At 38.8% G+C, this 27,302-nt stretch overlaps 1 protein-coding gene and 2 long non-coding RNA genes across 27 annotated transcripts in view; 2 read left to right on the top strand and 1 right to left on the bottom strand.

Moving 5' to 3' along the window:
- The window catches only part of LOC308189113, a 443,217-nt gene that overhangs the window by 165,086 nt on the left and 250,829 nt on the right, over positions 1 to 27,302 (bottom strand). The gene's annotated exons all lie outside the window — the stretch shown is intronic.
- The window catches only part of ARPP21 (cAMP regulated phosphoprotein 21), a 212,429-nt gene that overhangs the window by 171,053 nt on the left and 14,074 nt on the right, over positions 1 to 27,302 (top strand). For all 25 annotated transcript variants that reach the window (XM_080578796.1, XM_080578804.1, XM_080578797.1 and 22 more), the window contains one exon: positions 3,977 to 4,103. In XM_080578796.1, the coding sequence (XP_080434922.1) occupies positions 3,977 to 4,103 (127 nt within the window). The remainder of the gene's footprint in view (positions 1 to 3,976; positions 4,104 to 27,302) is intronic.
- On the top strand, positions 4,717 to 25,825 carry LOC308189119. The gene is made up of 2 exons (XR_013946031.1): positions 4,717 to 22,345; positions 22,775 to 25,825. It is a non-coding gene; the product is annotated as an uncharacterized lncRNA (long non-coding RNA).

Genomic DNA, 27,302 nt, shown 5'->3' with positions numbered 1-27,302 from the left:
GTATCATAAGACAAAATCCTTATTCATAGCATGTCTCCTGTAGAAGACATGAAAAAAGGTTGGGGTGTCAATTTGGAGGCAGAAGTCCTGTATGTGGGTGGTCTTTTCTTGATGATCTGATGCAATGGTATTGGAGGATGTGCCTGCAGGTGTCGTACACAGGTCGTTGTTGTTTTGTTACTGCTATTATAATTGTCATGGAGGTTAAGGGGAAGAGAGAAATCCTTGATGAAAGACTCAGCACAGTCAGTAATGATATCGGGAAGAAATGTACCTTCGCGTTTCAGTACATTATTGTGGTTTCTGTTGTCTTCGCTACCTTTTTATGTAACTGTAGCTGCCATTAGCAATTGAGTCAGAATCATTAATCATCTGGATGAAGGTGTTAATCCAAATATAACTAGATGTCAGCATTATTAAGAGAAGGTAGAATACCTGTGTGATGACAGAATCCAGCTGTGAGTCAGTAGAGAGATAAGCTAGGAAAATAAAAATGAGTCTGAAAGACGTGTGGAATTGTATTCCTACAATGAAGAAATAAACAGCGTAAACTTAATGAAAGCTGTTAGAGAGCATCTGAGAGACACCTGGGCTGATGATGCATTTTCACTGTATGTGGACAGAAAAAAAGTAGAAAGCCAGTGCAACGTTGACTCTTTGCCCATCACTTAGAGACAAAGCACGGTAAAAGGAGAAAAAAGTAATGGCAGTACATGCAATGAGTGTCTTTGAAGTGAAAGTGATGTACCCAGTTCTGTTGCAGTTTAACTTAATTTATTAAAAAATATAGATAAAATAGAGATACGTTAGAATGGTCAGCCTCCAAACGAAGAGGAGATTCACCTACAAAATAAGAATATCCCAGACAGAAAGGATCATCTGTCAAATATTTTCAGGGTAATTAGTGCAGAGGGGGGATTTTTCATCATGTCAGTGATTAAAATCATAAAGTAATGTCTTTAGGCTAAAGAAGGTGGCATCTAGGTTATGGTCTCAGACGGGCAGGTTTTTTTAGGATAATCAAATAGTTGTGTTGGCATGCTTGTTAGTGTAGTGAAAACTTCTCAGTTCTGTAAATGTTATACCATCTAAAGGTCCAGGATTAGACTGTGCATTCACATAGGAAAGCAATTCAAATGTAATTTGGTATTTCTGTAGGCTTCAACAGAAATAGTGTTTTTTGTTAGAGAGCACATAAGCAAGATATTAGTAATGCTGATGTAATGAGAAACTGAAAAATTCAGGAGGGTCAGAGGGGACAATGTGAGCAGTACTTGTTACTTGCAGTCCCTCTAATTTCACTGTTCACTAGGTAATATCAAAAAGGACAAATAACATCTCGCCTACTGAAATATAGATGTACTCAAGATAAATGAAAATGGATCCTTCCAGACCCCGATCACCAAAGACCTATTTTATCCATGTCTATATTTTACACCAAGCCATTCTTTTAACGTCTGATCTCTTCTTTGCAAGATGTGTGTGTATTTACTAGCAAGTTCATCCATTAATCTTTTAAAATTGAATGATTTTTTACCCAATATTCCTACTACTAACATTTTTCAGGGTGATAGATTGCACTCTGATAAGCTTCTAAATGGGGTGTATAACAAATGTATTACATTACAGTGAATTCAGAAGATGAGAGAAAACCCTTTGACTAATTCTGATGAAACAAATAGTAAAATCCAAATACACCTGTAATGTTTCAGTGTAAGTGCATGTTTTGATGCTGAGCATGTTCAACTACTAAACCTCAAAACTCTACTTCAAAATCTGCTCTTTAGGCTATGTTTTAAAGTTTATAGTTATAGACTCCTCTCACAAGAGAGAATTCACACACACTTGTGTGTTTTCAAATATCTAGAGTTTTGTCTGCACAAGGAAATGAGGAAGTGGAGGGTAAATCAAATAAATTTAAATTCTTTAAGGGAGATTAAGATAATAATAACAATAACAATAATAATAATAATAAAAGAGATGATATTTAATCTGTTCCTCTTCTCCAAGGCAGGATCAACTATATTTCTTGACTTGACTTAGCTTGAGTCCTCTCACCTCCGTCAAGTCTACTATTGTAGAGTCTTGCTGAGAGCAGTCAGGTTTCCACATGATGAGTTTATGGCACTAAACTGTCCTGATCCATTATTTACACTGCTATGATGTTTAAAGAGTAGATTTGCACCCTAAATGTCTGTATCTACTTTCCTGGCTTTCCTTTGCACAGACACAAATTCATTGTGTTTTGTTTTGTTTTGCTTTGTTTTTTTGTCCATTTTACAAGGCATTTTGATTTTACTTTAGTCTCTAAGAAAACCAATGACTCAAAGACAGGTTACAGCCATTAGGTCTCACCTGGTGTCCTCATGAGGGAAGATAGCTAACAACATTTTCCAATCGAAACATTTTTGTCTTTTTCATATTGGTTTGAACCTATCTGATACTATCGGGTGGGGGTGGGGGTGAGGGGAGCTATGTGAGCTATGTGATTTCCATTGATTCAAGAGAAAATTAATAAACCTTGCAAAATGAATGGGTATTCGACCTCTTGACTGACAGGTGATATTGATTTTCAGCCTGTTTGGGGGTGTTCTCTTCACCAGTATCAACTAGTCCAGTTATGTTGATTCAGATATTTTTTCTACCAAGCATATTCATTAATCATTTGCTTGCCCAATTAGCCATGCATACCCTCTTCTCTATTTTTTTTTAATCTCTGCTTGTTCTTTTTCATCTGACAAAGTCTCTAGGAAAATTTCTGATCTCTTTTACAATGTTCTCTCTGTATACAAAATAATGCAGTTACCTTTATTCAATTAATTCTTTCCTTGATGGGTAATCAGAATGAATGAACTCTTCCAGAAGCATTCTCTATGTATAAATAAAAAATAGTTCTAAGTTTTGTAAGAAAAAAACAAAAGCATTTTGTATTACTTCATGGATGTGTCTGAGTAGGATAAATGATACGTGCAAGGAAAGATATTGAATGATTTTTAAAGAAATGTTGACAGACTTGGCAGAAGTCATGAGAGAAATATCATTCAAGCCTGTGTTCCTCTGCAGTTTGTTGGTAACATAAGCTTCTGAACTTTGTAAATTAGCTGCAGAATCAACTGCGGATGAAAATGAAAAACTTTGAGTGCTCTGAACTTGCTAAGGGTCAGTTGAAAACTGTTTAGCACAGATTTCTCAGTAATGGTGATAGAGCACATACAGAAAAAATCCTTAGCTTCATTTGCCCTCAAACTTCACGTCCAGCTACGTGATAAGGTGATGTAGAATGCATTGTTCTATAGTAATAATAATAGAAAAAAGAAGTCCACCTTGCAGAACTTGCTGAATCAATGCCTTCCTTTAGCTCCTGCAAGAAAAAAAACTATGATTGTTTTTGCACACTAAATGCAAAAGGAGCTTTATGGGGAAACGTTCACGTAAGGAAGGATGTAGCTATTAAAAGTGGGAATTTAATAATAGTTTCATACAAGTATTACAGGCATATGGATTCTATCTTTCCCTCTCTCTCTCACCTATCTATATTTTTTACTCCAGGCCATTCTTTGCTTCGTACTAATCATTTCCTCCAGAGTTCGCTTAGTGGTTCAGTATGCTGTCTATGCGTATTATGTTGATAATGGAAGGTGTTGTTTGCATCCATTTTTCTGCAGCATTTGATACTTTGCTAAGATTTCTTTAGTATAAGGGTGTAGGGGTTTTTTATGCATTCTGTATGTTTCTCTTCTAATTAAAACTTTTTTCTATCTGTTTCTCAAAGCATCTGAGTGAATTTGGTAACAACCCTTTTCCTAGCAAAGCTGAAAACAAGCAGCAGTGCTTGAGGAGACATGAAGCAAGTCTCTCCTCTTGATTACTGTTACCAATATGCTTTACCTTAACTCTTGCTCCTCTTCCATTTTGGTTTTGTAAGTTTTCGAGTTTTTGAGTATGTAGTTAGCTGCTGTTCTCTCTCTCTTTGCAGATGCCAGTGTATTATTACCCATCTGGTCAGTACCCTACCTCAACAACTCAGCAGTACAGACCCATTGCCTCAGTTCAGTACAATGCACAGCGGAGTCAACAAATCCCGCAGACTGCACAGCAAGCAGGTATTTATATCTGCTACTCATTTCTTCAGCTACTCACAGTACATTTTACTGGTGAAACCTATTGGTTGTGTTTTAATTTTGAATTTGAACGATATAGGAGAAAGCTGGTTATTGTTTTCTTCGAAAATATGGTGAAAATTGAAGATTGGAAACTGCTTGGAGGTACCAAGCAGTGGAAGAATGGAGATTGCATTCTCCACCACTGCTGTCCTGCATGCAGTGCCATGTCCTCAGTGTCAGTGCTCCACATAACAGGCACACAGAGAACATGAGCAGTCAAGCCAACTACATTCAGTTTTGTCCTTCATCATGCAAACTCCACAGTCATTTGTAAAACAAGACATGTTTCAGCTCTGTGCCAGAGGTTTGCAGCACTGTAGACCGGGCTGGTGCTGTGTTTTGTCATTGTTGTGCTCCACCCCCTTCTGCTTTACCTGAGCCTGGGGAGCCGTGCGGTGGCCCATGTGGTTGGCGGCTGGAGGGACCAGTACCCGCAGGGATGTGCGGCTGGAAGGGGGGCCGTTACACTGTAAGAGAGTGAGTAGCAGGTCTCACAGTGAACCGGTCTCTTTTCCTGCTGTGGCATGCCACTCCTGATGACACCAGAGTAAGAGGGGCATAGAGTTGTGCGGCTGCATGTTGGGGAGGGTAAGGGCTGTGCTTGTGAAAGGATCCTTGCATTTCTGGTGAATAAACAGCTCATTTGGTTTTGGAGGGTTTTGTTTAAGTTGTTGGTTGGGTATTCCTTTAGAGCACACCTTCCATCATACAGTGTCTCAAACAGTAACCCCAAGGAGGGGGTGTTGTTTACCAGTAGGGCTTGCAATTACAGACATGCTGGGTAGGATAAAGCATTCATCTTTCTGTCTGGGTTTGACAGAAAGTCTTCTGAATGGCAAAGCAGGTTCCCTGCAAAGGCATTGATAGGAAAACCTTTTAAGATGCAAATCAAGAGCCCAGACAGAAGAAGGGAACAAGACTTATGGGGTCATGCAGCCTGTCACCCTGTCTTTGTAATGTAACTGCTGGCAATTTTGTTCATGTTCTCTCAGGCGGGCAGGAAAGCAAAGACACAACAAACAGCTATAACTAAGCAATTGATTACTTAAAAAAAATAAAAATGCTGATCTGTGCTTTAATAAAATTGATGTTGGTCTGGTCAGTGTCAGTGGTGGCTAACAGCATCTGCTTTCATAACTTTGTATTTCTACATTCCTGAGAGAGAAGGAGGTGAGATATTGCACAAAGGTCATCTGTCTCTTCTAGCTTCTTCTGCCTTGCAGTCTGGCACCATATTTATTACCTCAGTATACTGGATCTTTGAACCTAAGTGCAAATCAATTTATAAGACATCTGGCTCTGCTGTGTTATTATAAAAGCATATTTATCAGTTTAATGCTACATCGATAGCATAGTGGGGATTATGGTAAATGAAGTGCAAAAAAGATGGTCTGAAATACTTAAGTGATGTTCTGGAGACAATTCAGCTATTTAATCTTGAGGAAGTCATAATTTTAAAGATACATAGTAGCACGGTAGCCATTATGTTTGAGTGCAGACAGTGCAAAGATGCAAATACTAATTTTGTTTCTGTGTTTACTGCATCATTTTCCACATATGTTTGGAAAATATTAGTCAAGGAGACTGTAAAATCTCTAGAGCATCGGTGTTTTCCTGCAATTTGTTCTTTCAGTTACCTGCTCGGTTGGAAACATTATTCTTATCTAGTTTCAAAATGAAAACATTGTGACTATGATTTAGACTCCCTGCTGTGGTCATTGTAAGCATTTAGCTGTTCTCAGATCTTGAGACTTGACTGGGAACAAATTCCTCAAGCTGCTTTATTCCTTTGGACTCAGATAAATCCTTTCAAATAACCCTTGTCTGAGCATGTGATAGGCATGCCAGGAAGCAGTTTGGAGGTTCCTGCAGGTTGTCTTTCTTGAGGTATGGTGCAAGGGTGAAGTCATGAGGATAGACTCCTGAGTTGGATCACCTTGTAGTAGGTGTACCAGAATGGAGATGTTATTCTCCATGTCCCATCAGGTTGTGGCTGCTGATGGGGCCCAACACAGCCCCATACCTCCAAGAAGAGGAACTACACCTTCTACAGCAAAGTGAATTTCATCCTTCATTTCTGGTGTTTTGTTCAGTCCCATTCCCCCTCCCCCTGCCCCCCCCTCTTCTGTTTGCAAGCACTTAACTTGCAATTTTGACCAGAGTCAATGAAGTTATTGAGTATAAATAATGTTTTAGCTGAACCAATACAACATTGCAATGTCAAAAACTGTTGCTGGGACAGGAATTGGAGAATGTCAGGAGCACCTTGGGTCTGTGGACTGTTTAGGTTGTAATGTTCATGGTCATAGTCAGTCACTTGGAAGAATGTGGAATGATCATTTTGAATTTATGTACCACTACATACCTTGGCATTTGGAAAATAATTAGCTTTCCAAAGCATTGTATAACTTATATAAAAATAAAGAAATTATAGGAAAGCATATTATTTATGCTACAGACTTGCTGCAGGATGTTCACTGTGAACACTGAGACACCAAAGGAGTGATTTGGTGATGATTTCAGGTAGTTTTCTGCCCAGTGTCACAGAATCTACTTTTCTTCCCATCACACATCCTGTCAGCCTCCCCACACGTTTTGCTCCATGTGCCTTGTGGCCTCAGTCCAACCTGCAAAAATCCTCATCTCTTTCAGTACCCCTTTGATGCCACACTCTCAGCTCCCACTCACACCCACTAACTTCTTGCTGGGCAGGAGATGGTGTTTTGGCACTGCAGCAGTTACTATGAGGGTTATTCAAGGAAGTCTGGCAGGGTAAACACAAATATTTTTTCCTTCAGAAACCAGGACAGAAAAAAAAAAAAGTAAAGAGAAACACTTCTAGACCTTCCTAGAAACTTGTACTTGACTGGAAAACAGCAATCACAGAGTTTTTGAGACTGTTTTTTCCCAACCGTGCTCCAGGATGGCACAAAGCAGGCTGTGCTTGTGCCAGAGATAACTAGGGGCAGGAGAATGGAGACGTTAAGGAGAATAGAGCCTGTAAAAGAGAGTGCAGGTCAAGAATATTGAGGATGGAAAGGGGCAACAGCTGGGAATGAGGCAGATGGAAAAGATGAGTGCAGAAATGGTTTCCCTGAAGACCTGGTGCTGCTCGCTGCTGCTGTGGAGAGAAGACAGCTGCAGCGCAGGCAAGCCCACAGGAGCCCATGCTGGCTGCCCATACCTGCCCAGCGGCTCCCATGGAGGTGTGAACAGGGAGGCAGCATCAGCCTGGAAAAGCTTAGACAATGATTTTAGTAAAATAAAGTTTGCCTGCTCAGAGGAGCTCTTGCAAGCTTTCAACTCCTTGCATCAGCAAGGAGTTCAGATTTTGGTTTTCCCACTTTGGGTTGCAGAGGTCAAAGTTTGATCTAATGCCAAGCAATTTGTTTTCATTTTTCTTAGAAAAGGTCTCTGCAGGAGCAGAGTGATATTGATGACTTTTACAGCAAGCAGATGAAGTAAAATGTCAGTACAGCATCTGTAGTGGCTAAGGGAGTCTGTATTCTCTCATGGTTCTGGAAGGAGAGCAATATTAAGTTAAAATGGCTCCAGGGCAGAAAAAAAGATGAGCTCACCTAAAATTAGTTTAGAGCTCTGACAGCAATAAATCATTTGGAGAGAAGGATGAGAACTTTTCTGTGTATTTACTTTTTTTTTTTCTTTTTCAAGCAGGGGTTTGTATAAGAACATAGTTGACACATTTCTGGCAGAAGCTTGGGACAAAATCTGTTGTCCATGAAGATTTTATAGAAACCTTTTCCATTTGAATTACATTTGTTTCTTTTCAGGACCCAGACAAAAATGGGGTGTTTGATGTGGTGGCATAGCCTGTAAACAGAAATGCTTTTATTTCACTTGGAGACATACCATTGTAGCTCTTCTTCATTGTGCTGCTTCTGTACCATTCTTGTGTCCAGTCTTGTGCACTGCACAGTTTTTCCAGGTGTTGTTACTGAGCTGGGGTTGGGTTCTAGACAGTATCTGTCACACCATGGCATGCATAGGACACATTAGGTGGATTCTTAGGCTTTTCTCAGATGACTGTTCTCAAAAGCATTGTGCTCCTTTCTCAGAGTATTTGGGTATGTTGCCGTTACTCATTTCTGCCTGTTATAACAGGTGATACTTAACATACTGAGCAATGCACAGTACTATAACCACTCAGAATTATATACTATCTCTGTATTCTCATGTCGCTGTACTCTATAAATCACACCTCTAACATCATGAGTAAGTATTTCCATTTTCAGCAGTTATTTCTATGTTGGTAGTTTTGAAAGCTTTCAATCCTAGTTTTTATGGCTGTTTTTCTTTTTTCTTTTTTTAAAGAGATATTGATAAGACAGTATTGATTTACATTTTACTATGGTAGAAGAAATCAGTAATGGGCTATTTTATGTCTGTGTGTCTATTTACTCTCATTGTAGTAAGTGCTCTGCACTTACAGGATTTTTCATCTTTTAAGTGCTTCATAAAGATGAGCTGCATAAGTACATGAGTATTACTTTGGGATATATAACTGTTATTGCTGTTCAGAAATGAGCAAGCTGCAACAAATTACATGATTTTTTCCCACTCTACTTCATTATTGTATGCCTGTCTCATGCATTCCAGATAATTTCTGAGTGCAATAGAAATTCTGTGGAAAAATCATGTTTAGATTCTTGTTTGGACTATAGTTCTAAAAGGCAGTTTCCTTGATTTATTGCATAGTTGTAAGGCAAAAATGTGTGGCATGTGTTTTCCATCAGTAGTGAAGATCATCTTCTGAGGAAATTAAAGCTAAGATCTGTAGTATTTGGTTGAAATATCGTCCAGCCAAAAGTTTACACTCATATATCCAGAGAAAATTAGTTTGTTTTCACCATAATTGGCTGGTCTATAATTCCTGCAATCAATATAGTGGTTTTAGGATTTCTCATATGTTTGAGAATCAATGAATGTTTACATTATAACTTGTTTCATTGTTCAGATAGCACTGGCACGTTCAGATTGCACAGGAAATCTCTGCTCTTTCCTAAAAGCAGAGTAGTTCGTTGTGTTCATTCAATTTCACCTTTGACAAAAGGAAGATAATGTGTGAGGAAAGTATGTGTCTGAATACTGCCCAGATACGGAGTCCCTTCTTAGTAAGTGCCATAAATATCATGTAAACAGCAAACGTTTGTCATGGAGGAAAAGTAATATTTCTGATGGAAGACTCTATTACTAGCTTTTACAGCTTTCAGAAAGGAAAAAGAGGTAATTGTCTCTCTAATGCATCTCCAAAACAAATTTTAAGCAAAGACAAAATGTACCTTAACAGAATGCATAAATTTGCTTAACTACAAATCAGAGTCAAATTGACAATGAAATACTGAATTTTTGCTTAATTTAATAATTTAGGTGTCAGTGTAATTGAAGAGTGTTATCTTCAAGTCTCTTTCATCCTCTTCGTCTTCTGAAAGCATATGTCACTCTAAACCGATAATGAGAAGGAAAAAAAAATGGGGAAGGGTAATACGCAGCACTAAAAGAAAGATTGGTTTGTTATCATGGTCATTACAGAACCTTATAAAGAAGGATTGCAGCTTTCTACCTTCATTAGCAGCCTGATAGGAGCTCATGGTCCACGATAGATTTGTTTGCATAATTCCATCTATAATTTCTGTGCTTATATAAACATAAACAACTTCAAATTTAAGTATCTAATTATCTAAAGAAATTGTTTTTCCAGCAGTAATTGTTTATTGCACTATTGAAACAAATTTGTACTGAAGGTGTCCATCTGTGTTTAATAACCAGAAATGCAAATGCTCTGTTTTTCAGCAGATACTGCTTATCCTGAAAAGCATTCCAGGGGTTGTCTCTCTCATATTAAGGGTCATGACAGGAACAGGATGGACGTAGCCCTACAGTTTTAGACACTTAAGTGTTGTGCCAGTAACATTGGCGTAAGGCTTTGAAATTGCACAGCATTTTATTAAATGGTAGGGCCAGATCAAGGAAGAGTTTGCAGCAATTGCTCTAGGAGGACAAGGCTCAAGCTTGTGATCTTGAAGTGATCCATACAGATAGTTTTTGTCTAAGTATTTTATGGTTAAGTTAGAGTTGCCTTTCTGCCTGTACCTACAAGTGCTTCCATGTTGACACCAGTGAGCATCTCAGACTATGACCATCTGCGATGCAGAGCTAAGCACTCCTCCTGCCAGCTGCCACAAGGACTTATTTCAGGCAGGTGTGTTGTGGAAAGTGTCTGTAGCAAACCTTGGGGCTCAGGCTTGTGTTATGGTTTTTGTTATTGTTGTTGGCTGTTGTTGTGGGGGTTTTTTTGTTTGTTTGTTTTTGGGGGGGTAGGGGGAAGAGGGAAAGGGAGCACTTAAATCACATCTGGAGAAGAAGGAGACCTCCTCCTTTAACTTAAACTGGAACCAAACCTTAAAATTTAGGCATTCCCTTGGCAGGAGAAACCTACATGCTTTGGTTGGCCCAAGAGGGTCTTAACCCACATTGTTCACTGATGGGGAAATTATCACCAGGATCTCTGTAATTCAGGGGCATTCTCTGTCCTTCTTACAGTACTTTCTTTAGGTAGGTGAAGGAGACTCTGAAGAAATATTTCATTTTTTTTTTCATAAGGTGACTGGCTTAACCAGGACTGAAGCTTACAAATGTTTAAATTTCTAGTCTTAGAAACACAAAGTCATGTTGCCCTTCTGACATTAAGCAATAATGCTGGTCCAATAATCAAGAAACATTTAGCCTTGCAGAGTAACTATAATTGAAATTAGTAGCAGAATTAATACTACTACCTACACTCCCTCTAGTGTATGAGATTTTTGAAATTAAAAGGCAGAATAATTTTTTTTGAAAAGCTTTGTTTCTTTTCAAAGGACTCATTTATTCAGCATTCACACCAAAAGAGGGCAAATACTGAGGGAAGAGAACTCTGTTAGACTTGAGCCATAAGAATCTTAAGACAGACATTTTGGGGGTTTTCTTTCAAAGCTTCTCAACTTTTGTTCAACTTCTCTAGCTCTAATTAAAATCCAAGTAATTTCTAACAACATTGCTAGAGTTTCAGAATAAGATATACATAGTTTTTAGTGAATTAATATGTATTAATGTCATACTTGTTAATGTACAGGAGCAATCAGAGAGAAAAGATTTCTGGTAGTATTGTGCAGTGGATAGGACATTGAAATATCCCTTGTAAAAATTGTAGATGCCATGTTAAGATGTAGGGAATGCTCTGAGGTATTCAACAATGTGTACAAAGAATCTTTGTATTTCTGTCTTTCCTTTGCCGGAAAGTCATGTATAATCTCTATTTCTAATTCTGTGTTTGATCAGTGCACAGTGCTCCCACTTCTTGCAATGGAAATTTCCAGCAGCAAGTAATTGAGAGGTTTATATTGTAGCCCTGTAGTGCAAAGAAAATTTCATCTTTTCATATATTTTTTTATTTTCTGAAACCCTCTTGCCATTGCTAGAACAAGTGGAGCCCCACCACTGACAGAAATGCTAGAAGGGCTGTCTGGGGTAGCAGAGGACAGCTCTAGCTCTGCTTCAGGCATGCTGCCCATGGTAGGTCTCTAGGCTGTGGGGCTCAAATTTTCTGCAACTTTCCCACAGATGAAAGCATGCAACAGGATGGAGAAATGTAGCAGGGCTTTGGGGTATAAGGTAATGACTGAAGGAATACTCCAGGTGTACAGCAGAGGTCTGCACTGCAGAGGAGAGGGGAGACTTATGGTTGCTATTGATTGAGGCTGTAAAAAAATTGAAACATTTTATAGCTGTAAAATTTAACAGAACAGGATACTTTTTTAGATGGGAGAACTGAGGAAGGAGATGTGTGTGAGTGTGAGCTGCCTGGAAGAAAGGTCATGGACCAGAGGAACTCAAGAATGATATCCCAGAAACTGAAGCAGTGTTTTGCTGACCAGCCTTGATATATAAAAAGTGCCTTTACCTGAATTTTGTTCTACCTTTGTTACAGTCAGTTACTGTTTGCATAAGCTGGCTGCAAGAACATTGGCCCTCTGCGATCGTAAGGACTTGTTCATTTTGATTTGCCACCATTAGATACATAGACTGCATGCATTGTTAAATGATTGTGGTAATTGCAAGTGATGGGAAATAAGGTTCATACCGTGGCTGTGTGAATGAGGCAGCCCTTCAGAGTATTCCCAAAGGCAGGAGCCAGTTTCCTTAGCAACAGGCGAGGATATGTGCTGCCTCTCCCAGCAGTTCTTCACCTCTTCCTCAGGTCCTGTTCTCCTCTGCAGTTTGCTCATTACACACCAGAGCAGAGAGCATTCTTGCAGCATGAGCTAATTGTAATGCATGATGGCTGGTAGCTGTCATTGTTATTGGACACAAAATAAAAAAATTGAATTTGCTGTCTGAGTGTCTGGTTCTAACAACAGCTTAATTATTTCTGTTATTACTAGTGATACATGGTCCCTGCTGAGGTTTCACTTCCAGTGGGTATCTCTGGCATTTATCATTATGAACAATAAGGATAAACTCATATTTTCTTGCTGCAGACTCTGTTGATGATTCCCTCTTGGCTAATAGGATGTAGATTGAGAAAGGAAAGTGGTGATTCTTTACTCAGCCTTTGCTGCCAGTCTTGAGACCTAGCTATGAATACAAGTCATTTTATGTTAATTCACTCCAGAACTAACACAGCCTTTGCGAAGTAGAAGTTGGTTGATACTGCTCAGACATTCTGTCTCTGTTTCTGCTTATGTGCTGGTAGTGAGACGTGACTATATCCTCATCAGAAATGTTATTTTCAGGATGGAGAGACAAATAGTACATTACTTAATATGCTGAAATGAAATTCATTTTTACAAAATGCTCTTTTTAACCTAGAAATTTCTATAGTGTAGAAGTTCGAATCTCTAAGCCAACCTTACCTGAATAATGAGAAGTTAAATGAGCTTTTATCCTGGTTTATCTAAAGGGGCTAAGATTATAAATATTTTATCCCTGACTCTCCTTCTCCATTTTTGTGTTTAATTTAAATTTTATTTTCAGTGCAGTGCCAAGGATCCTACTGTCTCCATAAAATATAATCTTTTGTCTACCATCACACTAGTGCTTAAGGAAAGGAAAAGAGGCCAATCTGTGCAATAACAATTATCATACTCAAGGCTACAGCTAGTGTTGAGAGCCTTTTGTGCACAGAACCATGTATATCAATGTGAAGAGATTTTTTTTCGCAAGTCTTTGAATTTTTTCATCATCTTTAGTCATGGCCTTCCATGTATGTAGGAAACCCACAACCATAGTGAGTGAGTGAACTTGCCCTGCATATAACAGTGGTCTTCTGTGTGTTGCTGGTCATTTCTGTATCAGTTTGCTGTGACTATTTAGTGAAAAGAAAAAAAAAAAAGAGGCTGAGCTTTCACATCAGTGTGGCAGGACTGAGTCTTAATGGTCCATATGTCTGGATAACACAAATGTGATAGAAATCTAAGTAAAGAAAGCACAAGAATATATTATTTACTGTTGGTCCCACCCAATTTTACATGACTTAGGCAACACACATTATGTTAAAATTAAGTCCCTCATTGAAACATCTTAGCCTGAAGAAGTTACTTCAAAAATGCAGCCATTTCTGAGCAAGCAATTATTTAGGCTATATATATATTTATCTTCAGCCCATGTCCAGTTATAAATGACTCAGACAACACAAAATATGTTAACATAAAGCATCTCTGAAAGATCTTGGTCCTGTGGCATTACTTCAAAAAAAAAAAAAAAGCAACCTGTTCTGAGCAAGCAGATATTTAGGCTATATTTATGTATCCTTGCTCTTTTTGTCAGCCTGTATTATCAAAACAATTTATATGCTTCAGCACTGTCCTTGGGGCTTCCAAGTAGCTTGCTGATAAAAGCAGAACATCTTCAATAACATATGCACAACATTGTTGAATTTCCAGTTAGCTTATTGTTGGGCGCTACCTTTCATCAGGTACTGAGTCTGTAGAAATGCAAAAGACTGGATTTTTACAGATCCTACAAAGGAACCTCCCCAAATTCAATTTTTAAAGTTGCCAAGTATAAAGAATACATGAAAGAGGGGAAATATATAAATTATAAACAGCAATGTGCTACTTCAAAATGACTGCTGTGTTAATAGTTTGGATCAAATGGCAATTTTAATTCTGTCTTCATTGGAGAAATACAAAGCAATTAATCTTTTGTAGCACATTGTGAAAAATAAGGGCTTAAACAGGATCTCAGTTGAGACTGTTCCTTCACTTAACCTTGAGCTGGGCAATAAATAATTATAAAAGCATCTACATTGCAAAGCAAAAGTAATTTGGTGAAATAGAATTATATCATGTAATAGAGGAATTAGAAATCTGAATTAGGTTTCCTGCTGTCCTTTTTTCTACAAAATGTGAATTTGTCTCTGATTTGTGTGTAAAAGAGTGGAACTGGGTTTTACAAAGCACCTTCTGTACCCAACCTATCACCAAATCATGAACTATGTTATTTGTATTGCAGTGCTGGCATAGGGAAATGCTATTGTGCTCTCTCAACTATAGCTCATGTAGAGCCTGTGATGATAGGGTTTGTGTTATGGAGAGAGAAAGTGATGTCTAAGGTGTATGCATGTCTAACGCCTTTCAAATAATCTTCTGCTCTTGACGCAGGGCACCATATCATCTGTGCTGCATTCCATTAAATTTTCAGTGATACCATGTTATATGAAGTTTTTACTCTGTTCTGGTGAGCTGCTAAGGAGACTGAAGGTTTGTCATTACAAGTCAGAGATACTTTTTTTTGCAGCCTCTCTCCTGCCCGTGCAGCTACCACACTGCTGTTCCTTACAGCTCCCTTATGCATCTCAAAGTAGCACTGCTAATCTTGCTTCACCTTGGGGCTTTTCTACCAACTCAATGAAAGTTGGGCAACAAAAGTATCGATGAAGCATATATGCCATAGGTCACCAGTTTGTCATGGAGCTATGTCAAGGGTGCTTTGATAAGTAGAGGCAAAGGATGTGGGGGGAAAAAAATGGAAAAGGAAGTAAAAGATCTCTTTTCTACTCCAACTGTGTTTCTACTTACTGGCACACTGGACAAGATCTGTTCAAGCTCTTGGTTAGCTCCATAAAAATGTGAAGCCACAAGAAACTTCCTAACAGTTTCTTCCACAGGCTGTACTGTTTCTGTTTGATTGTTATCAAAAATAGTGCTTGTCTGTTGTCCTTGCTCAAGAAAACACCCTGCAAAGTGCTTTGTTTACAAAAAATCCCTAAGCATCCTCCACCCCCACCCCAAGCCCCCAGATTGCAGTCTTTAGTGTTTGTTTCTGTCTTTCACTGATGTTAAGGTAGCATTGATAGACATCCCAGCATTGCACTCTGCAGCATCTTTAGCATTGCGCTCCTCAGTAGATGCTCATATCTCACGCCCACGAGTTCCAAGCCGGGAACTGGATAACCTCAATACCAAGTGGAGCAGCACTTGTGCATGCTATTGGGAGGGCTCTGCTGCTAGCAGATACTGAGTGTGTCCACGTCACAGTGCCTCGTGTAGCTTGTTAGTGGATGCCAGGTGTAGTTTTTGACTTGCTGTGACTACTTCCTAAATAATATGAAGGAAGGAAAAGCAACTGTTGTTGAATGAAAAATAAGAACAGACATAACAGATGAGGGGAAAAGGCCTAATACTTTTTTCTTCAACAGTGACAGAAATAGCAGCAGTTTTGCAGAATAGCAGAACTATCAAGCACATGGTCACATTTCTTTAGAAACCTTCCCAGTTATGAGCAGTTTGCTGCTGAAGTACTTGTCTCCATACTTAGTAGCCCTCAGTAGATATTTTCCTGTGAATTTGCCCAGTTGCTTTTTTGAGCCTTTGTACGTTTTCTAGTATCCACAGTACTTCATGGGAAGACATTTTATAGCTTAGCTGCATTCTGTCTGAAGAATTCCATCCTTTAGGGTTATTTTCCTTGGAGCTACTCTCTGATAGACTTCATTTGCAGTCCCTTAATTCTTGTGTTGAAAAAGAAAAACTGAACCCTCATGCTGTAGTTGCCATTTTTGTGCCTGCTATGATCTTACTGACCTTCAGTCAGCGGTAATAACAATACTTCTTGTTTCCATAGCACACAGATGTGCTTCATGTGAGATGCTTCAGGATATATACTTATCATTGTTTAAAGAAAAGTGCTACCACAATAGGATTCTTCACATCTTTAGGCTTAGAGCCTAAACCAAAAGCCAAACCTCTCGGCTTACAGTTCTGGGAGAGCAGTGAGGTTAACAATTTTCAGTCTTAATACACTGTGTTTATAAATGCATATATGCGTGTTTCTCTCTGACTCCACAAATAAGCCAGTAATTTTTCCTGAGAGTGAAATTTTGCAGCTTTTTTTTTTTTTTGAGTCTGTAAGGGTTACAGCAAGGAAGAAAATATTCCTAAGTGCAATAATACAAATATTCTGCTTTTCTCTGAATCACCCTTCTCTGTCTCTAGAAATATGGTCTTGCATTATAAAGAGCAACAGATGTTCCTGGGAAACATAACTAGCTGTGGGTTTGTAGGGCATTGCCCAAACTCCTGTTGAGTCTGCATACTGGTTCCACTAACTTCATGGAGACACCATGTGTCTGCAGTAAATCATTTATACTTCCATGGTAGAAACTTTGCAGTGATAAAAGCTCAACTGCTTTTATGCATTATGTCCAGGTGCTCAGAGCAAGCTATAGATCTATTACAAACTAAACTGAGGAGATTTTTTTAGTTTCATAAAATGTAAAATATAAATGTAATGCATAATTGCACATACACTCCTTGTTTCCTCTCTGCAAATTTGAGGCTAATCAAATTGCTAAAAAAGCTGACAGGGTATGCATCAATTTGACAGAACTTAATAAAACAAACTGTAGCTTGTACAAATGGTATTTCCCCCTCACCCCTTTTTTCCCCCTTCTTGGAGTATTTACTTGCCATGTTATAATGGAGAAAATGGAAGTACAGAGCTATTCATTTCTATTAAGAGTTGTAGTCAGGTTAGCAGTGTGTGGTAGGGCTGAGTCTTTTCAGTCCTCAAAACAAAATCAGTTTTCTGTCCAATTTGAAGCCTGGAGGAGGGCACAATTAGTCTGATGATTTGTCTGCTCCTTCTGCTCAGTCCTGATTAATGTTATATGAGTTTGCAGTGGCATTTGGAATGCATTAGACAGCTCATTTGTGCAATAATATGGCCTATTGTGTAAATATAGAGTGATATGATTTATTGGAGAAACAGGTGTGGGCACATGGAAATGATTTGCCTTACAGGGTTGTTTCTAATTGACTAGCAAAATGCCATTTCTGAGCAGGCCATAATTAATCAGCAAGAACTCTTTTCCTGAGTTTTCTCCTGTAAATGAACAGACCCAGTACATCCGTCAAATAGAAAATGAGAGAGAAAAGGTCTGAGTCTCCAGTGAGGCAAGTGGTTGTATTGCTGTGTAGCAATCCCATTGGGATGCTTTACTGAGTGAGAGTGTCATGGGCTTTGAAAAGAAATCCCATATTTCATATTTTTTGTAGGATTGTTGAAGTTTTAATATACCAGTGGTAGCTATTGAGTGCCATAAAAGAAGGCTGAGATGAAGGAAGAATAAAAAATGGCACAAAAAATGGACCGGAAAACCAAAACAGTTCTGATAGCACTTTAAATGATTTTGCATATTCTCTCTCTTTTCTTCCTTTCAGTAGTGATGTGGTGTTAGTTTACAAAGCACAAAAGTGAAAGTCGGAACCTTATGTTGGATATCCATTTTACAGGAGCATTAACTTTTTTGTTAATGTTTTCAAAATCTTTAGATCTGGAGATGTTTGGTCTGGAGATATTTAATCTGGAGGTAAAAGAAGTGATAACCCTGTTTTTATAACACTGTAGTAATTTGAAAATCTCAGTAAGGTTTTGTCATTAAAAATGTGATCTAGCCTGGTTTTCATACGTATTGTGTTGGTGACAGACCAGTTGCACTGAGAGGTAGGACTTCACCATACACACTATGCTGGTGGTGGAACAGGAGGGATGCTGGAAGATATGCTAGCGGTTAATTTCTGACTCAACTTCAGTAAATTCAATAGTACCTCATTCATCTTTGTGTTCAGCAATTTGGATCTGGGATTTTTATTTAGTTATTTATGGAAATTAAAGGAGGACTCCCAGCTATCCATTGTTTAGTCCAAAGTCCATACAGCTTGCAGGTTAGAGAGGGTAGGATTTCCTGGATGCTGAAAAGAGAAACAAGTCAAGTACACCTGTGAGGTGCCTTAAGGAGTGAGGTTTCACTCATCAGGTGTGAGTGCACCTTAAGGAACTGCCTTAGTCTTCCTGCAAATGAAGATATTAAAAGCATTTGGAGGGAATTTGTCAGCTGAATTTTTACCTTTGCTCAATGGGTGGCTATCCCAGTATTATCTATTGCTTTCTAGTGTCTAAAGAAGGATGGTATGAGAAAGAAGATACTGAATCTGTCCTTTTTAAAACCTTTTTTTGCTAAATACTGGCTTCTTATACAACTCACTGTATCTGTCATACTAGAAATGCAGCCCATGGGCTGCTGCCATCTGTGAGAAGAATCCTGTTGGCCCCAAGAGTTGCCCCTTGTTGCATGAACATGGGGAACTTCTAATTTCCAGTAGCTCAAAAGTTCTTCAGATATTTTTTTTTCCGAAAACAATTTTGTGAGGTTTAAAACAGTCACTGTATAATAGAAAGAAAGGTGAACTAGGCAAGGTTTGTTGAAATAGTCCTCCTAGTACAGCTGCTTTCACATGAAAGCCAGCTGTCTCCATTGACTTGTCCCTTCTTCGTCTGCAGTGAAGTACATACTCGTATTCATTCCTCCATTCCTGTTCAGGTAATCATTTCAGGAATGTTAGCCCTATCTTGCTCAGTAGGACTCGCTTACGTGTTTTTAAAAATGCTTGCCTGTAGAAGTTTTTGTTTGTTTGTTTGTTTGTTTTTTCTAATCTGATGCAGGAGCATGAACAGAGAAGAGCAACAGCTGCTTCATAAGAGACAGCAGAATGTATTCTGATCCCAACTAATCAGTGGCTAATTTCTTAAAATCTTCAACATCTGTTCTTTGGGATGACCCCATGACCAGATAAATTTGTGTGGAGCTTTTTTGTTCTATTGTTTTTCAGTGTGATTTGTGTCAACCTATTTCTTTCTTAAGATGAGCATCCTTTATAAGATTAATAAAAGACCCACAAAAGAAATACTTCTGAGTATGAGAACATGTGGGCAGGTATGTTCTTCCTTGTATAATTAAAAAAGGAGGAAAGAAAACGTGCAGCTTCAAGAGCCAGCACTCCTCAAAGTAGGCTAACATTTGACAAGAAGATAGCTCTCAGTGAAGACTACTGTTTTAAGTGTCCCAGCAAAAGCAGATGCAGATTTTATTGAGTCTTAATCTTTTGAAATTCACACTTTGCCTACGCAGTGTAGTTCTCATGGGATTTTCCCCCCAGCTCACAACGGATCCATCTGGAGAAAGTTGCCAGCAATGTATACCGATTTATCTGTGCATGTGAATGTCTAGCATTATGTAAGGGCTGAGGTGAAGTAAGCTGTCATGCTCAAATCCATTTTGAAGTCCTCCTGCTTTTCATAATGTAGGAAATATGAAGATGAGAAATTCTGCTGGAGAGCACTTCAGCAATTTGCAGGGCAAATTCTGTTGCAGTATATATGGTGATTATGTAATTAAATACTACATCTAATTCATGTATGCCTATATTGCTGGAATTAAGATTGCAGGGGCTACTTTTGCATTGCCATTTCTGATTTCTGCATATTGAACTGTGCATTCTGTAACCATGAGGTCTTGGAGGCCTCAGAAACTGTCTCTGTTAGATGGTGTGGGAGGCATAAAAATAAACATTTTCTGGTCACTTTTGCCACCCAGATTACTACAGTACTTTGAGGGTTGTTTCATTGCTTCAGAATGGCAAGCATCTGTAAGTTGTGGGGTAGGGAAGTGTATTCTTGATTCTTCTGTAACTGACAACCAAGTCAGGCTGTGGTGGTTACTGCTTCTTCCTGCCCAATTTACAGTACAGAGGGGAGAATCCTTCCACTGCTCAGAGGTAAAAACTTGGCACAACGTTTGTGGTCTGTTGGTAAGGGATGCTGCAAACTGGTTCCATTATTTATTTAGCAAATGTATATCTGAAGTCTTTAGAAAAGAAAAAGAGGAGGAAGGACTTGTTACAACTTCTGATATTCAAACTGCTGTTACTGAAGAAACAGAAATGCTCCTCTTCTTTTCCCTTGCATGAAGAATTCTATTTCTGCCTTATACTTCTATAAACTGGTGTAAAAAAAATCATAATTACAGTGTAGTAAACTCTTTTACACTGTGTTGAGCTTAAAATAATGTTGAATCCATATTTCTATTAGCTAGCAATGAAAAAACTATTAAGAATAACACTTAACATACAATCAATTCAATTCCTACAAATGTTTCTAAAGAATGATGGTGCTTCAGAGCCATAAATAAATGGAAACAATAACATGCACTGTGCTGTAATTTCTGTACTACCAAGAATTTAAATTCAAGGAAAAAATGTTAATGTTCTTTCCTCTAATCATTAAATCAGAGCTACAAAAATAGATAAGGGGACAGGTTCAAAAAGGTTTTGAGATCTTCTTTCCCATATAATATAGGAAACTTTCCCATATAATATAGGAAAAATAGGAAAATACTACTAGGTTCTGCCACTTTTGCATCTTCTTCCATTCTCCATCTTTAGCGAAAGTGTTTACCCAGCTTACTTTTAAAGTATCAATCTGTATATAGGCATTTAATACCATTTCAGTAACAGGGTCACTGGAGCATTTTTCGTATGGAGACTACGTGCAGAAACACAATTTTCTCAAGCATTTACTGGTATAAATTCAAGAAATGACCAACTCTCTAAGTTACATGAACTGATTCTGTAAATATGCAGTATGTCTGAGGTCCTCAGGTTATACAGTAACGGGTATTATAGAAATAAATATTGATTATCATTTACCAAGGGAATGTTTTAGATTGAATAGATTAAAAAAAACAACAACAACAACAAAAAAACCTCCAGCAGAAACTAATTTTGTTAAATGGGCTTTATCTTTTGGAGAAAAGCCGACACTGTATAATTGCTGATAAACTTATTTTGGTCTACAGCAAGATGTAACTACTTTGAGCAAGTCATTATTTTCTTTTGTTGCTGTTAATTTAGGAGCTGTAAATACACAGAGGTCTGTTTCCTAGTGTTTCAAAATGGGGGTACTGTACCAACTGGATGCAGCTATAAGTAATTAAACTTTTCCTGATATCACAAGAAGAGTCTGCCGGGTGGCTATGTATGGCATGATCTAGGGACATAATACTTTTGAAAGGATAACTTCTGAAGTCCAGGTTGACTGTGAAGTCAGTCTCGGTCTGGCCTATGCTAATGAATTCTAATGAATTCTAAAGTAGAATTTAGCCCAGAATGTCTCACACTAAAATATTTTTTGACATTTTTACAGTAGTAAGACCTTGCTGTGGGAGGACACTTTGGCGCTGTGCTGTCTCCATGCTCCTTTTTCAGTGCTACTCTGAGCCACGGGGAGAGCCTGGCTCTTGCTGCAGGTTTGAACTTATGTGAGCAGGGAACATGTATGCCCAGTAACTTTATTCCTTCACAGAAATGGTGATGCAGGTGCCAGCGCGTATGTGGTGACCACAATCTTGTATGTTCCCCATTCTGTTCTTGATATCAGCACAGCTAAATCATGGCAGCAGTTGGGACACTTTACCAAAGCCTTGCAGCAGGTATGGTAACTGCAGCCTGTGGGCCTGGAGCTGGTGGCTTGTTTCAGTGTCTACAGCCTGGAAGCAAAAGACATTATTTTCCAGCTTCTGTGTAAAAGGTAGCATCTAAACTGTGACTTACTGTGCCAAATGTTTTTCCAGAGCCAATTTGTAAATGTTAACTTTAGCTGGGAAGCCCTAGCCTTTCTCACTGTTGTAATGTTATCTTCCAAAAAGCCAACAAAAATACAGCTTTGATATGTTTCTCTAGGCGCTTAGATGCCATTGCATGTGAGGTATTATCATGAAAACCATGTTATCGCAGTAATTCAGGGGCCTTTGGGCATCCGATGTTGCCAATTGCCTTCACTTCTTGCTGGTATGTAATTTATCACTGGTGTGGCCTACCCTGCTAAAATGCACCCTTTGTGGGCAGAGGCGAAGCTAATGTACTTTCAAAGTGTATTTGAATTGCTTCAATAAATCACAACTGTCACTATGAGCAGTTCTATCACTTGCCAGCACAAAATGATATCTTCATAGTCTTGATACTATGCTGGACTTTTGTGTAAATTGTAATGCATAATGCATCATAACTTATTTTATCAAATGAATTTGAGTGGCCCTGAATTCTTTCCTTTTTTTTTTTTTTAATGGAAACTTTGCATTGCCTTATAAAGAAAACAGCATTTTTATGGGAAGTTTTTTAATTACCATCATTATCTCTTTATTATTAATTAGCTTTAAGAACACTTGTAGACTTTTTAATTCAGTTTTTAATTCAGTTCATTTTCATTCTTTTATGCAGTTCAGTGCAGCAGGGAGAGCTTTATTTTTTGGCTTGTGTACATTTCTCCTCCCACTTGGCCATGTAGCAGGAAGAACATCCACATAGAGATCCAGGGATGTGGTCTCCGCAGTGAGTAGAACAGTGGGGAAGTGCAGGAACCTTCCTGCTTCATGGAGCTTATTTGCTATCTGTGCAGAATACCCACCATACTAGTCAATTGTCTGGGATTTAAAAATAATAAAAAAGAACTTCCTCGAATCCAGAAAGTGGTTGCAGATAAGCTTTCCTACCTGAGCCCTGTAGAATAGTGAAATGGGGAAGTCGCAGGTAGTTAATTATGCCAAAAGCATCATTAATTCCTTCATCTGGGAAACTTTTTGAATCAGAAAGCATCAGGGAGTGTGAGCAGCAGAAGGATTGCTGGAGCTGCGATGTGGTGCCCTGGCTCAGGCATGGGCTGGAGAGAGGGAACATTGTGCCTCAGCATCCAGACATGCTCTCCTGGGCAAGACCAGGTGTGTTTGTGCCATCTGCCTGCTCTCCCACTCCCAGGCTGATAGATGGGATGCTCCGATCCAGCTGCTTGGCCTCCCTACAACACAGGTTCTGGTAATGTCAGTGTAAGCTCTGGACAGATACAAGCTCATCTGGCATTTTCTTCTCCTGCCAAAGTGGTAGATATGAGCGTCACCTGTGTCTGGTGCAGGACCTTGCTGCTCTTCGGAAGCTCCTTGCAGCAAGAAGATCTCCATAGCTCTTTTTTTCTCAGGATGTTCTGGCATTAAGTATGATGTTTCCAGGACAAGCAACCAAACATCTTCTTTTTATGGACATGCCTAAAATGCCAGTGAAGCTTTATGAAACAATTTGCCATGGTGGCTCCTATGGAGGTGGGGGGGTGTTGCTTTCTGCTTTCTCATAATTGATGTGGTAGCTCATTTCAGAATATGAAAACACGATCTATAAAGTAGTCAGTGTTTATAATTTAAAAAGTTATTTATTGGCTGCAGATATATTAGTGAAAATTGTGAATATTAATCTGCTTTTTAGTGTGAAGAAGTTATGCTAATTGTTTAAAGTTGAACAGTGGTGCTACTGTAAGGAAACTTTGTAGCTGTAGATTGAATACCTCGTGAGGAGTAGTCTGAGTATGACTTACATTTGTCCTTTTCCAATTACAGACTTTAGTGTTTATTCTCCAGGTTTACACTCAGAATGAGAGCTAGTTACTTAACATTCTGCAGATGTGTTTACAGATTCTGTGATTTTCTCTTTTCAAAAATTTTTGCTACACAGACATTTTCTGCAGATTGGCTAGGCACATCAACTATCACTTCAGAAATACATACTGTAAATCTAAGCTGGAGAAACATTTCTGTCAGCTGCTTTGTGGTTTGACTGAGCAGCCATGTGAGAAGTATATGAAACCAGTTACGCCATTCAGATCACATAAGCAGGAGACAAATATTTTAGCCTAAAGTAGACCTCGATGATGGTGCTGCATTAACTTTAGTCATTGCATGTACAGGAACGCATATGTATCTCTACCCATATTTGTAGGTCATTTCATAGGATCAGGGCAGCTGAGGGTGGAGTACAACAATAATTCTGGTTAAAAAGTACTAATATACCTGCTATTCCCATAGAATACCTCTTTCCCATGTCCGCTAAATCTCAGGAGCTGGCAGTTGCCTCTTGGCAAACATTGGAAAGCCTTTGCAAAAACCTTTCCAGGTTAATTTCAAAATGCACATTTGTATCGGTTTGCTGGCCCCAACATTTTGCAGAGGCCTTTATTCTAAGACTAGTGCTCAGACAGATGAATCTTACTGTAGACTCTTCCTTGCCTTCTTGCCAGTATTGGCAGTCTTTGGGCTCTGGGAATTCATCCCTGCCCTTGCAGGTGCTCCTGGGGGACACGCTTTTTTGGACCAAAGTAGGGTTCTTCAGCCAACTAAAAATTTTGCAAAGTTCTGCATGCAACTCCTAGCAAATTTAGTACTCAAAGGTCTTTCCATATTATGTTATATCAGAGATCAGTTATTTTTCCACTGACTTTATCTAATATGTATATACCACTTTTCAGCACTGTTGGACATCAGAATGTCTCATGAAGAATTCTTCCCTTAAAACCTTATTCTACAGATAATACACAGAAAGAAGTAATGCACTCAGGTTGTATTATATCCTAAACAAGCAAAAAGCTATCAATATTTATGATATATGCAAGAAAAAGTGCTGTTACTGCCTCAGAAGCCCACCTTGACCACACAGCTAGGTTATCTTCAGTATTTATGCTGAGCTGAACGCTCTGTATGTTTATGGTGTTTGCGCTTTTTCCATAGCTCTGAGCATCTAGCATCGATCACAATTGCAGACCTTGCAAATAACTCACCAATGCTCCATGGCAGCTCTGCCCCAGTGATTTTTGACAGCAGACATCTCCCCAGATTGGTCTACAGCAGACAAAGGAGAAATATTCCAGAGACTTTTCTACATTTAAACTCTGTTATGCTTGCTTTCTTTTGGTAATGAAAGTAAATTTTGCATACTTTAGAATTGCACAATTGGAGATATCTTGAGGAGAGATATGGCTCAGAGCTGATCCTGTGGGTTTCACAACATTTTTGCTTGGCAGATTGGCCTTCTCAAGCAGTTGCATTTGTTGGGTTAACCAAAATATTCTTTTGCAATGGTAATGCTGGACCGCCTATAGCAGGAGTTATCCAACTGACTAACGAGCTCTGCAGTGAAAGGTGGAGACAAAGGTCATATCTATTCTTTTCCTAGTTATTCAGAGAAGTTGTCTTCAGGTGTTAATCCTTACATTTTCATAAATGCCACTAAACCCATTTTAGAGAAGAAAAAGGTGCAAGTCTACATACACCATGCATTCTCTCCTTTTTTTCTATTAACATTGTTCATGTTGTTCTGACCACCCAACACAAAAATTGACAATATGTTTTCCTGTGATATGGCGATAAGCATGCTCTGCAGATTTAGCTGCCTGACCAGCTTTAAATTGCTTGTGGACAATTAAACTGTTTCATTTCTTTTCCTTTTTTTTTTTTTTTTAAACTCAGTTTTTGAAGTCTTGGAAATTGTTAGAGTTGTATTAGGAATGTCAAAAAGAAATGTTTTTACTTTTTCAGACATGTTTGGCTTTAATTCACTTACTCCCTCCTCCTTCATCAAATGAATAATATGGCCATGGCTGAAGCTAACTAGGCATTGGGGTGACTACATCTGTAGATTTTGCTGTTCGTTTCCTTCCAAGACAAGGGTTTATTTGGGAGATACAGCCTGGTTTTAGTGCAGATGTCCGATGTATTGCTTTCGTACATATGGCAGAATTGGAATAGGTGTTTACATTTACACAGTGATACAGAATTGACTTGATGCATAGAAGAGTGATAGAAGACACGCACATGTACTTTATCTTGTACTTCAAGGGGTAAAGAGGACAATGGAAATGGAGGGTCTTAATGATAACACTTGCTTTATTAGAAAATCCCTGACCCAATCTGCTTATGAGCTCTTTTGAATTAAGCATGAAAAACAGGAAAAATGGACTTAGATCTACTAGTAAACTAGAGGGGTTTGCTTGCAAGGTATGGATGACTGGGATCACTGTGCATGTTCCTATATGCCTGGTAGACTCCTCCCTAGATGCAATTTATTTTATTTTTTGCCGATATCTCTTAGTACATAGCTAATGCTTATTCTAATGGCACTTTCATATATGTGCATATATGTTCACAGGGCCACATGGATACAGGCTCAGTCTCATCTTCCCCTGCCTTTTAGCTTCTGGATTAAGTAGTGGCTGTGCAAAGGGAGAGTTGAGAAATTATTTGATTTCTTATCTTGTAGAACCGGATTTTTTTGGAATGGGACTTCTTTTTCCTTTGATTGTTACCCACCTGGTCAAGTTTCTCAGCAGCCTTTTAAAAGATGCTACTAATACAATGTTAATAAACACTTTGGTATCTCTCTCATTGGAAGTTTCCTCCTTCAAGGAGCTGAGTTCCCTGGCCTCAGTCCAGAAGTGTTCTTAAGCCTGTAAATCATGGCTCTGAAATCAAGAAATCCGCTCACATGCTTACAAGTTAAGCAAATGTTTAAGGGCTCTGCTGTATAGGGGCCAGTGTAATCACCATATTACAGGTGAGTGCTCCTAATATGAAAGGTTTATGAAAGCTTCCCTTGAAGTTGAGCTGCAATGCCCAGCTTGTGAGGGTGAAAGCATAGACTCTTAGGGAGCATTTAGGGTGTTAGCAGTGCCTCATCCAGGTCAGACCTCAATAAAACACAGCACAGTATGGTAAGCTGTGCATCACCAGTATGCTGCAGACTTTCTCCAGCACACAGGCTGTAGGCAGGAGTCTGTACCTGAAGCTATGTGAAAGCAAAGTGGCAGAAGCAACACGATGACATGGACATTCATCTCCATGACCACTGGTGAGTGGCATCCTGCCCAGGCTTGGGATGCGGCTTTAAGCAGCTATGCTTTCTAATGCAGTGCACACAAATATTTTTAGTTTTT

Source organism: Anser brachyrhynchus (genome assembly GCF_964034855.1).
Source record: "Anser brachyrhynchus genome assembly, chromosome: 2".
NCBI lineage: Eukaryota > Metazoa > Chordata > Aves > Anseriformes > Anatidae > Anser > Anser brachyrhynchus.
The sequence above is the reverse complement of the archived record's forward strand: the minus strand, read 5'-3'. Positions and strand labels throughout refer to the sequence as shown.